This window comes from Pseudophryne corroboree, chromosome 6 (genome assembly GCF_028390025.1).
Source record: "Pseudophryne corroboree isolate aPseCor3 chromosome 6, aPseCor3.hap2, whole genome shotgun sequence".
Taxonomy (NCBI): Eukaryota; Metazoa; Chordata; class Amphibia; order Anura; family Myobatrachidae; genus Pseudophryne; species Pseudophryne corroboree.
The window spans coordinates 550,189,575-550,207,518 of NC_086449.1; the positions used below are offsets into that span (position 1 = coordinate 550,189,575).

General features: G+C 46.6%; 1 protein-coding gene across 2 annotated transcripts in view; it reads left to right on the forward strand.

The window, feature by feature from the left end:
* CCDC59 (coiled-coil domain containing 59) overlaps window positions 1-17,944 on the forward strand; it is an 80,298-nt gene that overhangs the window by 18,551 nt on the left and 43,803 nt on the right. For both annotated transcript variants that reach the window (XM_063927691.1, XM_063927690.1), the window contains exon 2: window positions 2,594-2,828. In XM_063927691.1, the coding sequence (XP_063783761.1) occupies window positions 2,594-2,828 (235 nt within the window). The remainder of the gene's footprint in view (window positions 1-2,593; window positions 2,829-17,944) is intronic.

Sequence of the window (17,944 nt, forward strand, 5' to 3'; positions counted from 1 at the left end):
CGGTTTATGTGTCTCCTCCTCTACCTCTCATACCCAAGGTACTGAGAATAATAAGAAGGAGAGGAGTGAAAACCATACTCGGGGTTCCGGATTGGCCATGAAGAGCTTGGTACCCGGAACTTCAAGAGATGCTGGCAGAGGACCCTTGGCCTCTGCCGCTCAGACAAGACCTGCTGCAGCAGGGACCCTGTCTGTTCCAAGACTTACCGCGGTTGCGTTTGACGGCATGGCGGTAGAACACCGGATCCTAAAGGAAAAGGGTATTCCGAAGGAAGTCATCCCTACCCTGATCATAGCCAGGAAGGATGTCACCGCAAGACATTATCGCCGCGTTTGGCGAAAATTTGTTGCTTGGTGGGAGGCCATGAAGGCCCCGACGGAGGAATTTCAACTATGTCGATTCCTGCACTTCCTGCAAGCAGGGGTAACGTTTGGGCCTCAAATTGGGGTCCATCAAGGTCCAGATTTCGGCTCTGTCGATTTTCTTCCAGAAAGAACTGGCTTCACTGCCTGAAGTTCAGACTTTGGTTAAAGGAGTACTACATATTCAGCCTCCTTTTGTGCCTCCTGTGGCACTTTTTGGATCTCAACGTGGTGTTGGATTTCCTGAAGTCGCATTGGTTGAGCCACTTAAAACCATGGAGCTAAAGTATCTCGTGTGGAAAGTGGTCATGCTGTTGGCCTTGGCCAGGCGTGTGTCAGAATTGGCGGCTTTGTCATGTAACAGGCCTTATCTGATTTTCTGTATGGATAGGGCAGAGTTGAGGAATCGTCCTCAGTTTCTCCCGAAGGTGGTCTCAGGTTTTCACTTGAACCAACCTATTGTGGTGCCTGCGGCTACTGGGGACTTGGAGGATTCCAAGTTGCTGGACGTAGTCAGGGCCCTGAAAATTTTATTTTTCCAGGACGGCTGAGTCAGAAAAACTGACTCGCTGTTTATCCTGATGGCACCCAACAAGCTGGGTGCTCCTGCTTCTAAGCAGTCTATTGCGCGCTGGATTTGTAGCACTATTCAGCTGGCGCATTCTGCGGTAGGATTACCGCAGCCTAAATCAATAAAAACCCATTCCACAAGGACGGTGGGCTCATCTTGGGCGGCTGCCCGAGGGGTCTCGGCTTTACAACTTTGCCGAGCAGCTACTTGGTCAGGGGCAAACACGTTTGCAAAATTCTACGAATTTGATACCCTGGCTGAGGAGGACCTAGAGTTCTCTCATTCGGTGCTGCAGAGTCATCCGCACTCTCCCGCCCGTTTGGGAGCTTTGGTATAATCCCCATGGTCCTTACGGAGTTCCCAGCATCCACTAGGACGTCAGAGAAAATAAGAATTTACTTACCGATAATTCTATTTCTCGTAGTCTGTAGTGGATGCTGGGCGCCCATCCCAAGTGCGGATTGTCTGCAATACTTGTACATAGTTATTGTTAACTAATCGGGTTCTTGTTGTGAGCCATCTATTCAGAGGCTCCTCTGTTATCATGCTGTTAACTGGGTTTCATATCACAAGTGGTACGGTGTGATTGGTGTGGCTGGTATGAGTCTTACCCGGGATTCAAAATCCTTCCTTATTGTGTACGCTCGTCCGGGCACAGTATCCTAACTGAGGCTTGGAGGAGGGTCATAGGGGGAGGAGCCAGTGCACACCAGATAGTCCTAAAGCTTTCTTTAGATGTGCCCAGTCTCCTGCGGAGCCGCTATTCCCCATGGTCCTTACGGAGTTCCCAGCATCCACTACGGACTACGAGAAATAGAATTATCGGACAGTAAATTCTGATTATCGATCGCCTACTGTGAACCCAGCTTTACTCATATCCAGTTTTTCACATGGGAAATATTTAAAGGGAAAACATTCTGAGAAATTACTGACAATATGTACAAACCATAAGTCGGTAAGGCTGCTATACTGGAATGTTATACTTTGGATTTGGCTTGATCGACGAAAAGCCTACTGATATTTATTAATGTCCATAGGCATATGAACAAAGCTTGTAGCACAGACCAACCAATAGCCTATAATTTAATGAATAGTTATCTGACCCTTCAACTCATTATTGCTGCACCCATACACCAGCCCTATGGCTGGTACAATTTATCTTTGAAAATGGGCATATTTACACATGCACACAACTCTTCATAGGCTGCAGTTCCATCCATAGATAAACTTTGCCTACATCGGAATGCCTCATTACGCTTGTTCAGATGTACAGTAAATGTTGATGTGACTGAGTTGTGTACAACTTGGCATTCCCAGCACTAGCATATGCTTGGCTACTATGCATGCGCAGTATGGAAACAGCCAAGATAGATCTGCACAAAAAACTCTACATCCGTTCACTCCATATCTGAGTGTTCTTTTCTTTTGTTCTTTGCAAGAACTTTACACCAGCTTTTGTTTCCCGAGTACCTTTCACTAACCAGTTTAATTTTTCCAAGAGACGCGGACATTGGAAATAAACTGTAGCATAAAATCTTTCCAAAGATTGCCAACCTTGGTCACTGACTAGTTCATTGTTCTTCATTAAGTGATTTGGCCTTGGTGACTCATATTTATACTGTAACTTGTGATTTATGCTTTAATTTGCGTCTCCTGTAGGACAAGGCTTTGCTTTATGGCGAAAACAAAAAGTTCAGTTTGAGTATAAAAAGATATTAAGAAAGCAAAAGAAGGCCAGTGTTACTAAAGAGGTATTGTACACTGACACCTATCCTGAACATCTGAAACATCTGTACTTGGCTGAAGAAGAGAAAATGAGAAAAGAAGAAGAAAAAAGAAGGCGGAAACCAGATTTACAGACTTCCCAAACACCAGAAGAGGAGACAGAAGTAAGGTAAGATTCCGACCTAGGGATTTACCATTTCATCTCGGATCTTATCAATCTTCTCCTTGAAGTAGGAAGCAAGATCCTGTGCCTTGATAGTGGCTGGTGGGGTAGGTGAGGGAGGATTCAGAAGTGATTTAAATGTATTAAAGAGTCTTTTGAGGTTAGAGGCTTGAGCAGGGATAAAAATTTGGAAATATGTTTGTTTGGCAGTGTCCAGAGCATTTCTATAAGAGTGGTAGACAGTGTTATATGTGAGGAAGTCACTTGAAATACGAGATTTAGGCCACTGATGTTCAAGTTTACATGTGAGTTTTTGTAGTTATCTTGTTAATTTGGAGTGCCATGGTTGACATCTAGTCCTACGTGGAGTGTGATGGGTAGCTGGAGCCACTTCATCAAGGGCTTCGTTCAGGTGTGATACAGCCATCTCAGGAGAGGTGAATGCAGAAAATAAGATTTTAAACCTACCGGTAAATCTTTTTCTCGTAGTCCGTAGAGGATGCTGGGGACTCTGTAAGGACCATGGGGATAGACGGGCTCCGCAGGAAACATGGGCACTTTAAGAAAGACTTTAGGTATGGGTGTGCACTGGCTCCTCCCTCTATGCCCCTCCTCCAGACCTCAGTTAGAGAAACTGTGCCCAGAGGAGACGGACAGTACGAGGAAAGGATTTTTGTTAAACCAAGGGCAAGATTCATACCAGCCCACACCATTCACACCGTATAACTTGTGATAAACAAACCAGTTAACAGTATGAAAAAACAACATAGCATCAGTCGGAGACCGATGAAAACTATAACATAACCCTTATGTAAGCAAAACTATATACAAGTCTTACAGAAGTAGTCCGCACTTGGGACGGGCGCCCAGCATCCTCTACGGACTACGAGAAAAAGATTTACCGGTAGGTTTAAAATCTTATTTTCTCTTACGTCCTAGAGGATGCTGGGGACTCCGTAAGGACCATGGGCATTATACCAAAGCTCCCAAACGGCCGGGGGAAAGTGCGGATGACTCTGCAGCACCGATTGAGCAAACGGGAGGTCCTCCTCAGCCAGGGTATCAAACTTATAGAACTTTGCAAAGGTGTTTGAACCCGACCAAGTAGCAGCTCGGCACAGCTGTAGTGCCGAGACCCCTCGGGCAGCCGCCCAAGATGAGCCCACCTTCCTAGTGGAATGGGCTTTGACCGATTTTGGTAACTGCACTCCAGCCGTCGCATGTGCCTGCTGAATCGTGTTACAGATCCAGCGAGCAATAGTCTGCTTTGAAGCAGGAGCGCCAACCTTGTTGGCTGCATACAGGACAAACAGTGCTTCTGTTTTTCTGACTCTAGCCGTTCTGGCCACGTAAATTTTCAAAGCCCTGACCACATCAAGGGACTCGGAATCCTCCAAGTCTCGTGTAGCCACAGGCACCATAATAGGTTGGTTCATATGAAAAGATGACACCACCTAAGGCAAAAATTGAGGACGGGTCCGCAAGTCCGCTCTATCCATATGGAAAACTAGATAGGGGCTTTTATGAGACAAAGCCGCCAATTCCGACACTCGCCAAGCCGAAGCCAAGGCTAACAATATGACCACTTTCCAAGTGAGATATTTTAACTCCACCGTTTTAAGTTGTTCAAACCAGTGCGACTTAAGGAAACTCAACACCACGTTAAGGTCCCAAGGCGCCACCGGAGGTACAAAAGGAGGCTGAATATGCAGCACTCCCTTCACAAAAGTCTGTACTTCTGGGAGAGAAGCCAATTCTTTTTGAAAGAAAATGGATAAGGCCGAAATCTGAACCTTAATGGAGCCTAATTTTAGGCCCAAATTCACTCCAGTCTTGTAGGAAGTGAAGGAAACGGCCCAGATGGAATTCTTCCGGAGGAGCATTCCTGGCCTCACACCAAGAAACATATTTTCGCCAATTACGGTGATAATGTTTAGCTGTCACGTCCTTCCTAGCCTTTATCAGAGTAGGAATGACCTCATCCGGAATGCCCTTTTCCGCTAGGATCCGGCGTTCAACCGCCATGCCGTCAAACGCAGCCGCGGTAAGTCTTGGAACAGACAGTGCCCCTGTTGCAACAGGTCCTGTCTTAGAGGAAGAGGCCACGGATCTTCTGTGAGCATTTCCTGCAGATCTGGATACCAGGCCCTTCGTGGCCAATCTGGAACAATGAGAATTGTCTGTACTCCTCTTTTTCTTATTATTCTCAACACCTTTGGGAAACACATAGACCGACTGGAACACCCACGGTGTCACTAGGGCATCCACAGCTACCGCCTGAGGGTCTCTTGACCTGGCGCAATACCTCAGCAGCTTTTTGTTGAGGCGGGACGTCATCATGTCTATCTGGGGCAGTCCCCACTGACTTGCAATCTGTGTGAAGACTTCCTGATGAAGTCCCCACTCTCCTGGATGCAGGTCGTGTCTGCTGAGGAAGTCTGCTTCCCAGTTGTCCACTCCCGGAATGAACACTGCTGACAGTGCGCTTACATGATTTTCTGCCCAGCGAAGAATCCTGGTGGCTTCCGCCATTGCCACTCTGCTCCTTGTGCCGCCCTGGCGGTTTACATGAGCCACTGCGGTGATGTTATCTGACTGGATCAGAACTGGTAAGTCGCGAAGCAAGGTCTCCGCTTGATGAAGGGCATTGTATATGGCCCTCAGCTCCAGGACGTTGATGTGAAGACAAGTTTCTTGACTTGACCAAAGACCCTGGAAGTTTCTTCCTTGTGTGACTGCTCCCCAACCTCGGAGGCTCGCGTCCGTGGTCACCAGAACCCAGTCCTGAATGCCGAACCTGCGGCCCTCTAGAAAGTGAGCACTCTGCAGCCACCACAGGAAAGATACCTTGGCCCTGGGGGACAGTGTGATCAACCGATGAATCTGTAGATGTGACCCGGACCACTTGTCCAGTAGGTCCCATTGGAAGGTCCTCGCATGGAACCTGCCGAACGGAATGGCCTCGTAAGATGCCACCATCTTTCCCAGGACTCGAGTGCAGTGATGCACTGACACCTGTTTTGGTTTCAGTAGGTTCCTGACCAGAGTCATGAGTTCTTGAGCCTTTTCCGTTGGAAGATAAACCCTTTTCTGGTCCGTATCCAGAATCATGCCCAAGAAGCTCCGACGAGTCGTAGGAACCAGCTGCGACTTCGGGATATTGAGAATCCAGCCGTGTTGCTGTAACACTCTCGGTGAAAGTGACACGCTGCTTAGCAACTTCTCTCTTGATCTCGCTTTTATGAGGAGATCGTCCAAGTACGGGATAATTGTGACCCCCTGCTTGCGCAGGAGCACCATCATTTCCGCCATTACCTATGTGAAAATCCTCGGGGACGTGGAAAGCCCAAACGGTAACGTCTGAAATTGGTAATGACAATCCTGTACCGCAAATCTCAGGTACGCCTGATGAGGTGGATATATTGGAACATGAAGGTATGCATCCTTTATGTCTAGGGATACCATAAAATCCCCCCCTTCCAGGCTGGCAATGACCGCACTGAGTGATTCCATCTTGAACTTGAACCTTTTCAAGTACAGGTTCAGGGGTTTTAAATTTAAAATGGGTCTGACCGAACCGTCCGGTTTCGGGACTACAAACAGGGTTGAGTAATATCCCCTCCCTTGTTGAAGTAGGGGAACCTTGACCACCACCTGTGGAAGATACAATTTGTGAATTGCATTTAACACTAACTTCCTTTCTGAGGGAGAAGCTGGCAGGGCCGATTTGAAAAACCGGCGAGGAGGCACCTCTTCGAATTCCAGCTTGTAACCCTGAGAAACAATTTCTACTGCCCAGGGATCCACCTGTGAGTGAACCCTGATGTGGCTAAAAAGTCGAAGACGTGCCCCCACTGGGGCGGACTAGCGTAGCGGAGCCCCAGCGTCATGCGGTGGATTTTGTAGAGGCCGGGGAGGACTTCTGTTCCTGGGAACTAGCTGTGTTGTGCAGCTTCTTTCCTCTGCCCTTACCTCTTGCAAGAAAGGACGCACCTCGGACTTTCTTGTTTCTCTGTGACTGAAAGGACTGCATCTGATAATGTGGCGCTTTCTTAGGCTGTGAGGGAATATAAGGCAAAAAATTGGATTTACCAGCTGTAGCTGTGGAGACCAGGTCCGAGAGACCTTCTCCAAACAATTCCTCACCCTTGCAAGGTAAAACCTCCATATGCCTTTTTGAGTCTGGATCACCTGTCCATTGCCCGGTCCATAGGACTCGTCTAGCAGAAATCGACATAGCGTTGATTCTAGAACCCAATAGACCAATGTCTCTTTGAGCATCCCTCATATATAAGACAGCATCTTTTATATATCCTATGGTCAATAAGATGGTATCCTTATCCAGGGTTTCAATTTCCGCTGATAAGGTATCCGTCCGTGCTGCTACTGCGCTACACACCCAGGCCGACGCAATAGCCGGTCTGAGTAAGGTACCCGAATGCGTGTAGATGGACTTCAAGGTAACCTCCTGCTTGCGATCAGCAGGATCCCTGAGGGTAGCCGTATCCTGGGATGGCAGCGCTACCTTCTTGGATAAGCATGTCAACGCTTTGTCCACCCTAGGGGAGGATTCCCACCGTATCCTGTCCTTTGGCGGGAAAGGATACGCCATAAGAATCCTTTTGGGAATCTGCAGTTTCTTGTCTGGAGATTCCCAAGCTTTTTCACATAACTCGTTCAGCTCATGTGAGGGAGGAAAGGTTACTTCAGGTTTCTTTTCCTTATACATGTGTACCCTCGTGTCAGGGACAGGGGGTTCCTCTGTGATATGCAAAACATCTTTTATTGCAATAATCATATATCGAATACATTTAGACAGTTTTGGCTGTAACTTTGCATCATCGTAGTCGACACTGGAGTCAGAATCCGTGTCGGTATCTGTGTCTACTATTTGGGATAGTGGGCGCTTTTGAGACCCCGAAGGTCCCTGCGACATAGACAGACATGGGTTGATTCCCTGGCTGTTCCCTAGCTTCCGCTTTGTCTAATCTTTTGTGCAATAAATTTACATTAGCACTTAAAACATTCCACATATCCATCCAGTCAGGTGTCGGCGTTGTCGACGGAGACACCACATTAATTTTCTCCTCCTCCCCCGGAAAGCCTTCTACCTCAGACATGTCGACACACGCGTACCGACACACTACACACTCAGGGAATCCTCTTATCTGAAGACAGTTGCCCCACAAGGCCCTTTGGAGAGACAGAGAGAGAGTATGCCAGCACACACCCAGCGCTATATGACCCAGGAAAACACAATATGTTTACCTAGATAGCGCTGTAATCTGTATATTGCGCCAAATATGTGCCCCCCCCCCTTCTTTAAAACCCTCTTTCACCGTGGATAAGCAGGGAAGAGTCCGGGGAGCTTCCTCTCAGCGCTGTGCTGTGGAGAAAATGGCGCTGGTGAGTGCTGAGGAAGAAGCCCCGCCCCCTCAGCAGCGGGCTTCTGTCCCGCTCAAATATGTAAAAAACCTGGCTGGGGCTCTTTATATATACAGTGCCCAGCTGTATATATATACTTTTGCCAGACAATGAGGTTTATTGCTGCACAGTGCGCCCCCCCCCCCCCCCCTGCGCCCTGCACCCTTACAGTGTCTGCCTGTGTGTGCTGTGTGGGAGCAATGGTGCACAGCGTTACTGCTGTGCGTTACCTCAGTGATGATCTGAAGTCTTCTGCCGCCTCTGAAGTCTTCTTCTCATACTCACCCGGCTTCTATCTTCTGGCTCTGCGAGGAGGACGGCGGCGGGGCTCTGGGACGGACGGCGAGGGTGAGACCTGCGTACCGATCCCTCTGGAGCTAATGGTGTCCAGTAGCCTAAGAAGCAGAGCCTTGAAACTCACAGAAGTAGGTCTGCTTCTCTCTCTTCAGTTCCACGATGCAGGGAGTCTGTTGCCAGCAGGCTCCCTGAAAATAAAAAAACCTAACAAAATACTTTCTTTCAGGAAACTCAGGAGAGCTCCCTGTAATGCACCCAGTCTCCTCTGGGCACAGTAGTAAACTGAAGTCTGGAGGAGGGGCATAGAGGGAGGAGCCAGTGCACACCCATACCTAAAGTCTTTCTTAAAGTGCCCATGTCTCCTGCGGAGCCCGTCTATCCCCATGGTCCTTTACGGAGTCCCCAGCATCCTTTAGGACGTAAGAGAAATAGGGCAAATCAGTTGTTGGAGTAAAGTGGAAAGTTCTTGAAGATTAATTGTGTTAATATTTCTGCGGGTTTGAGGAGGATTTGACGGACTTCAGCAACACAGAGTTTAAATTAGCCGAGGAGAGCATGCAGGTGATCTGAGAGGGGAAAAGGAGTGTTAGTGAGTTCAGAGTCGGAGCATAGTCTGGTGAATACTAGATCAAGGCAGTGGCCCTCCTGATGAGTAGAGGAGTCAGTCCATTGGGAGAGGCCAAGAGAGGAGGTTAGAGAGAGTAGTTTGGAGGCGTGAGCAGCAGATTTTGGATAATCAATAGCAATCACCCATGATAATGGTGGAGATGTCAGAGGATAGGAAGTGAGAGAGCCAGGCAGAAAAATCTTCCAGAAATTGTTTGGGATGCCCAGGTGGGCGATAGATAGCTGCAACACTCAGAGAGAAAGGAGAGTAAACCCTAATGGAATGTACTTCAAATGATATAAATGTGAGTGATGGAACCTGTGGTAGAACAGTGTATGCAAAAGATTGGGAAAGTAAAAGTGCAACTCCTCCTCCTTTGTGGATACCAGGCCTGGAGGTGTGTGTAAAGTGGAGACCACCATGTGCCAGTGCTGCAGGGGAGGATGTGTCAGATTGTTGAGCCGTTTGGGCGCGCACAGCCGCCGGCGCTGACATTAAGGGTCTAATTCAAATCTTATCACAGCAGCAAATTTGTTAGCTAATAGCAAAACCATGTGCACTGCAGGGTGGGGCAGATATAACCTGTGTAGAGAGAGCTAGATTTGGGTGGGGTGTGTTCAAATTGAAATCTAAATTTCAGTGTAAAAATAAAGCATCCAGTATTTACTCTTCACAGAAACTATATAACCCACCCAAATCTAACTCACTCTGCACATGTTATATCTGCCCCACCTCCAGTGCACGTGGGGGGTCATTCAGACCTGATCGCGCGCTAGGATTTTTTGCTGCACTGCGATCAGGTTAGAACTGCGTATGCACCGCAATGTGCAGGCGCGTCCTACGGCTACAAAGCGGATTGTTGCTGGGCAATGGATTCTTCGTACAATCCATTCGCACAGCCGATCGCAAGGAGATTGACAGGAAGAAGGCGTTTGTTGGTGTCAACTGACCGTTTTCTGGGAGTGTTCGGAAAAACGCAGGTGTGTCCAAGCGTTTGCAGGGTGGGTGTCTCGCGTCAATTCCGGCCTCGGACTGGCTGAAGTGATGGCAGCAGCTGAGTAAGTTCTGGGCTACTCAGAAACTGCAAAAAACTTTTTTCTACTGCTTGGCTGCACATGCGTTCGCACACTTGCAAAACAAAAATACACTTTCTTATGGTCGGCGACTATCTGCTCGCAGCAGTGCAATAAACCCCTAGTGAGCGATCAGGTCTGAATGACCCCCATGGTTTTAGCTAACAAATTTGCTGCTGCGATCAGATCTGACTTAGGCCCCATGTTGTTACGTCTGTTATGATCTTCCATCATTTTGATGAGCTGGTAACTAGTAGTAGTATGATGTGGCTTTTCCTCTTTACCAGGATAAATATGGAAGGTCACTTTTGAGTTAACAGTACAGCACAATTGTGCAGTCATTCACAGCTGGGTTTTGTTTTTTTTCTCAAAAGATTTTATTTATGGTCAGAAAGTTGTTCTTTATTACAAGTTGGTATTGGTGAATTATATCCAAACCCGTAAAGGATTTCACCTTGCTAGTCATTTGAAAGAGTGTACAATTTATTGAATTGTCTCTACTGCATCTGAATCTAATTAAAAACACTAATGTTTATACGTTTGGACGAGTTCTATACATGATTCTAATGTGATGTTGCAGGAAGCCAGGAAACAAACTGGACTTTGGCCCTCATTCCGAGTTGATCGCTAGCTGCTTTCGTTCGCAGCGCAGTGATCAGGCAAAAAATTGGCACTTCTGCGCATGCGTATGATGCGCAGTGCGCACGTGCGACGTACTTTCACAAAACCCGATGCAGTTTCCCACAAGGTCTAGCGACGCTTTTCAGTTGCACTGCTGATCGTTGAGTGACAGGAAGTGGGTGTTTCTGGGTGGTAACTGACCGTTTTCGGGGAGTGTGTGTAAAAACGCAGGCGTGCCAGATAAAAACGCAGGAGTGGCTGGGGAAACGGGGAAGTGGCTGGCCGAACGCAGGCACTAAATAGTCTGAAGTGATCGCAAGGCAGGAGGAGTAGGTCTGCAGCTACTCTGAAACTGCACAATTTTTTTTATTTGTAGCAGCGATGCGATCCTTTTGTTCGCACTTCTGCTAAGATACACTCCCAGAGGGAGGCGGCTTAGCGTTTGCACTGCTGCTAAAAGCAGCTAGCGAGCCAACAACTCGGAATGAGGGCCTTTGTTCTGACAAGTCCGTGCAGTGAGCTTGATTCAGAATCTGAAGCTGCTCCTGCACATGACGGAAAGCAATGATATTCAGCACCTTGCTCATGTACAGTACAGGTCCTGCATCTTCGGACACGCTGCGGCTGCAGACTTCAAGACATTGACCGTCTGCAGCTGTTCGGGGGGTGGTAGTGGCCTCTATTTTCCAAAACAGAGGTGTTATCTCCGTTTTGGGGGTGCGCCGAGCCAAGGGTCTTTTTCTCTTGATTTCCTGGCCTCTTGGTAGGAGCTGCTGCCAATGGTGTCGCAGTTGATCCAATGCTACATTCTCTGACGTAGCAGTGGATCACAAATGCATGCAGGATGCGTTTTTTCCCACACCAGACACCTCCTGCTGCTTTACCATATCTGTGCATAGTTGCTGCTTCCATGTAAGCCACAGTGATGTGCAATCGAACCACATCAGGCCCAGTATCCAGTGGAGCAGGAGGAGAGCGAAAACGCAGATGCCTTCCCTTGCTCAGCTGGAGTGCTCCTGATCTCTCTTAATATATGCTTTGTTATAGAATATAAAGGGGTACACATTATGCAATATATTGGACAATGTGTAGTTTTGGGGCACATTGGAATGACCTATCATCCACATTGCATATTGTGTATCTGACGTGCTGAAGGTGAATGCGGATGCTGTGTGTACGGCGGGCCAATATATCCTTCCATTGGGCAAGTGGTCGGCTGGAACACACATTGTTCTGATGTGTACCCGGCCTAAGACAAAATGAAGCAGTGGCTGCTGCATCACATGATCACATCTACACACTGCAATGAGTTCACACAGCATGCTGGAGGAGGGAGCGCAGAGTTCCTGCTTCCTCTGAGGAAGAGCATAATAAGAGCAAGAGCTTTAAGGTAGTTGTAGGCAGAAAAAGATAAGAATCAGAAGTATTTTCAATAGCTTATAAAATGTATGGAGGGTTTGTGGTGAAGGCCTGGGGGACATGGGAGGAACTCGGATGAGCATCTGGGGAGGTCCGAATGCATGATGGGTCTGTGTTCATGTGGAAGCATTGTGTAAGAAGTGGAAAAAAACTGGTTTCCTTGGCGCCAATCAAATACCCGGTAATTTTAACAGAATTGTCGCAGCTTTCTAGAACAGGGAATACTCAACCCTTAAAAAAACAAACCAGAAGACAAAAAATAGAAAGCGCTGGCAAGCTGTGTATGTATGTGTGTATGTATGTATGTATAAAATTATTTTATTAATCCACTTTAAAACCTACCAGTCGGATAAAAATAATAAAAATCACACCTTTCCCCAGATGCACATTTTTATATATTTTTCCGGTCTGCAGAGGCCAATTTATCTAGATATTAATTTTTATGTCACTTGTCTATATTTATTTAGTCTCTGCAAACCAGAAAAAAATGAATACAATTGCTACAAATCTACAACACAGTTATCTATTGCAAAACAGACTGACATTAGAAAAAGATACTTTAAGCTCGGCTATGTGGAAAGGATACTATTGTATCCACAGTTCTTTCAAAGAATAGCTTTCACTCGATGGAATTAGAAAGACTTCATTTTGTCCACAGTGCTGTAATATTTTTGTTAATTAGTAATCAGCAGTCTGTTCAATCAATAGCGACTAATTATAACAAGATTTTGCCCAGCATATTAGCAGTCTGTGAATGAGATACTGAAATCCTTGGCTGTGAAGTGAACAATTATTTTATAAAATATATGCTCTCCTTTCTTTAATATTTAAAACATGGCCATGCTGTTTGGAATTAAAATCAATTACCACGTTCATCCTCTGTTGTTTTAGGGAACACTGGTCTGCTTACGCCCGGCCCTGGTAGCTAATTCCTTTAAGGTGAGCCATACCAAGAGATCCAAATTCAGTTCCATGATGTTAGGAAGGTTAGGTGTGTGCATATTTATTAACAGTTTCTTATATAGCGCAGCAAATTCTGTTGTGCTTTACAATTGGACACAATGATACAACAAAACTGGGTAATAAACAAACAGTCTGAGGTAGGAAGGCCCTGCTCGCGAGCTGACAATCTATAGATCCACTGGTATCAGATAAAACGCGTTTCTCTGCCTTCGCAATGTCTCAGCGGCTTCCTCCGTTTACTAACTGCAGTTTGATAACTGAGGAAGCCGCTGAGCTTGCCAGTGCTTTATATTTTTTGTATTCTGGTTTGTAGCAAGTGGGAATTTGGGGGTATGTGTTGCTATTTTGCAACAAGGTCTTTAAATAGGGTGTGGTATGTTAGGTAGATAAGACTTAGGTCGACATGGTTTCTAGGTTGACAGGGATTGCAGGTCAACATGTATGTACTAGATCGACATGAGAAAAGTTCGACATGAGTTTTTTTTTACTTTTTTTGGTGTCGTTTTCGCCGTACAGTGACCAGGAAACCCAATTAGTGCATCGTGTGCCCTCGCATGGCTCTCGAGCTTCGGGCAAGGTGCCTCGCTCTGCTACCGCTGCACTCAGCACAGATTACCGTTCACAATTGTAGTCCACATGGATCGTAAAGTATGAAAAAGTTCTAAAAATAAAAAAAGTGAAAAACTCATGTTGACCTTATGTCATGTTGACCTAGAAACCATGTCGACCAATAGTGGTCGAGCTACACAGTGTCAACCTACTTACTGTCGACCTAAATACAGGATCCCCTTTAAATTATGTTGCTTATGACTGACCAAAGCAAGAGGTAGAGGTTAATGGAAAGCATCTCAGTTGGAATCAGCAGCTGATATCTTTTCTTGCAGTAAAACTTGCTGTATACCTCTTTCTAGTAAAACCTTTTGAGCTGTCTCTGACCCACAGGATGTGTAGGATAAATAGCAGGTTTTATTCCCCACATACTGTTACAATGTTAGCAATAGCTGTTTTACTCAATATTTCCATATGCATTTCCTAGCTTTTGTGTTGCATACTCACACACTTAACGCACTTTTCGTTGTGCTGTGTAAGTCTACTCAAGTCCTTAATAGCATACCAGTAACCACAGTGTTTGAATTTTTCTATAATTTAGGAATATATTTTACTGAACATAACAGACTATCTTGACACTACAGGCTAAATGTAATAGCCTGTGAGTTGCCGGAGGTGTGGGACCTTGTGCAAGTCTGCCCGTATTTTTAAACCGACAATCATTAACAAGGCAAAACCAGGTTGGTTTTGCTTTGTAAATGATTGCCGCTTTAAAATTACGGGCAGACTCACGATGGTCAGCACTTCCGGTATCTTGCAGGCTATTACATTTAGCTGTACATATAAACAGCACACAGTAAATCTAATAATCCATTATAGACCACAGTACCAGTGATTTCCAGTCGCTCACAGGTGAGAATTCAATTAGCTGTGGTACTGTACCGCGAGCTAATTGATCCCCCGGGGGGTATTGAACTAGTCCCCGAAAGCAGCCCATATCCTGCACATAACTGGGGTTTTTCTTCGGTGGTCTTCACTATGCCGCTGGCCGGGATCCCGACCGTCGGCATGCCGACACATATTCTCCCTCTTGGGGGTCCATGACCCCCCTGGAGGGAGAATAAATAGTGTGGCGAGCCTGCAAGGGGCTCATTAGCGCCCGTCCAGCTGTCGGTATGCCGGCGGTCGGGATCCCGGTGGGCGCCGGTATACTGGCTCCTGGGATTCCGGCCGCCGGCCACTCATACTACACCCGTTTTTTTTCGTGTTTGACCAGTCCCAAAATGAAATCACTGCTAAATAGCCTGTTATTGGGTGCACAAACCATGAGAACACACAGGTCTGTGATCTTATGCCCGATTCTGGGGTGAATGTATGAATAGTCATTATGGGGGAGAAGCAGTATCAGCGAACGTTATGTGTGCTTTACCGCTCCCCCCCCCCCATGTATGATAGCTGCAGTGTGGGCACAGTGACAGTGGCGCTATGTGCCCATGTCCATATCGGTGCTGCAATCTCAAAGATAGCAGGCTGATATGCTTGGGCAATGTATGAACGGTCAGCATCACTGACCATTCCGACCCCTGCAGCTGCAGGTGGTGATGCCCATACACACAGCAGGAACAGAACTGTGGTGGGTGCCGGCTCCAGACTTCACTGGGGATCTCGCGAGTAGCAAGATCTCGCCATGTGCAGAGGAGCCGTCCGCGAAGGAGACACAGCGCGTCAGCTCCGAGCTGACATGCTGTGAGCTCAGGGAGACATCGCCGGAGGGGGGAGCTTTCGCTCTCCCGTTTCGGCAGACAAGATGTTTAGACATCTTGTCGATGTCCCTTCCTACTTCACCTCATTACCGACGTGAAGCAGGAAGTGTTATAGCGGCACAATGCGTGCTGCCATAATACATTTACCCCTCTGTGTGTTAACGCCCAGTAACACAATAACAGAGTAACTTATCTGGTGAGGAAAAGGGGCTCTAATGGAATAGCCTCGGGTGAAAAAAGTCACAGGTTACCACCTTTTTCAAACGCGGTAAATGAACAGATCTAATTAACACACACCCCCAGTATACTTATGCACTGTATAGAGGATCGTAGTACTGTCATTTAGACTATAGAGTAAAATTTTATATCTTATATTTAAAGGTGTTTATATTTGCAAATAATCTTAGACAAGAGCCGTGGGCATTTATTATTTTTTCTCATACGTCCTAGAGGATGCTGGGGATGCTTCAAGAACCATGGAGTATAGACGGGACCGCAGGAGACATGGGCACTTTAAGACTTTGAATGGGTGTGAACTGGCTCCTCCCTCTATGCCCCTCCTCCAGACTCCAGTTAGATTCTGTTCCCAGAGAGACTGGTCACACACTGAGGAGCTCTACTGAGTTTCTTGGAAAAGACTTTGTTAGGTTTATTATTTTCAGGGAGACCTGCTGGCAACAGGCTCCCTGCATCGTGGGACTGAGGGGAGAGAAGCAGACGTACTTCTCTGAGTTCAAAGGATCTGCTTCTAAGGCTACTGGACACCAAAAGCTCCAGAGGGTTCGATAACTTGGTGCGCCTAGCTGCTTGTTCCCGGAGCCGCGCCGTCACCCCCTCACAGAGCCAGAAGACAGAAGCCGGGTGAGTATAGGAAGATCAGAAGACTTCAGTGACGGCAGAAGACGGCTAGTTGAGGTACCACGCAGTGGTGGCGCTGCGCGCTATGCTCCCACACTGAGAACGGCAATGCAGGGGGAGCGCCCTGGGCAGCATAAAACCTCAGGTTAGCCACTGGCAAAAGTAGTATTACGTGCCTAGGCACTGATTACAGACCCCCGCCAGTATAAAAATTATGAAATTAAGCGGGACTGAAGCGCACCATCAGGGGGGCGTGGCTTAACCCTCACAGCTCTAACCAGCGACATTTTATCCTCACAGAGACGCTGGTCCTTCCTAAACACTACTGTATAGATCAGAGTGAAAAACGAGGGGGGGCACAGTTGTTTGGTGCAATATTAGTTAAAAATAAAAGCACTATATCATGAACGCGGTGTAAATTAGCTGGTAAACTCCTTATGTGTTTCCATGGCAGATTGTACTGGGGTCTATCCCTTGTAGCCAGTGTAATGTCGGTGATCGTAATGACTATGTCAGCGCTGTTGACTCCTAATAGTACTTGGTACATGTAAATAAATGTCAACATGTCAGTAGAGGTATATTTTTCCCGAGAGAAAACTATATGGGAGACACAGACGTGGGAGGTGACCCTGTCGGCACCAACAATATCTGACTGGGTGAAAATTTACATGATGTGATGCATATCAGAAAGAACTATACCTATATGTATGTATAGTACAGTTACATAGGTCTGTGGCACGATCACAGATGTGATAATATTTATGGAGGGAGTCCTATTCATAGAATTGATTTCTCTCAGACCCCTCGGGATCGCAAAAATGTTATTTTGCCCAGTTACTACTCCCTGAGATCGACTCGGATAGTGTTTCTTATGTAGACCATAAGGTTTCCTGATCAGATCCACAAAATAGGCATTCAGTACCTGTTCATACACATTCAAACGTATCAACGTCATTAGGGACCCTGCTGTTCCTGACAAAAGGATATATGTATACGTATTGGATATAGATAGATAGATATGTGTGTATAGGTGCATTTGAAAGTATATTTATGTATATATAAATATTTATAATGAATGCTGAGGTAAAAGTTATTCCTTCTCATGGATAGAATAAAGTAAGAGTCACCCCTGTTCTGCACAGGGCTCTGTCACAAAGGATCGTATGCAGGAAAATATGTGATACTGTAATTATGTGTCCGCATGTACGTTGATTATACTAGCATTACATGCGCATGGGGAAGTTGTTGTATGCAGGGTACTCCTGAAGTTAAGTCATGTCTATATCATTGCAGCATACTGCCGTGCGACTACAAGGGATATAGGACTCTTGGGTTCGCGGGCCAATTCCATGGCGGTCTCGACTAGGAGGACGTTCTGGATTCACATGGAATGCTGAGGCTGACTCTGAGAAGTACTGGAGTAGCTTCCCTATGAAGGTGAAACCTGGTTTGAGGGATGGCTTTGTTAAAGTTGATCTCGGCAGATACCACTGGTAAGTATACCTTCTTGACTGTTCCCTCACAACGGTTGGTGACGCATTATTGTAG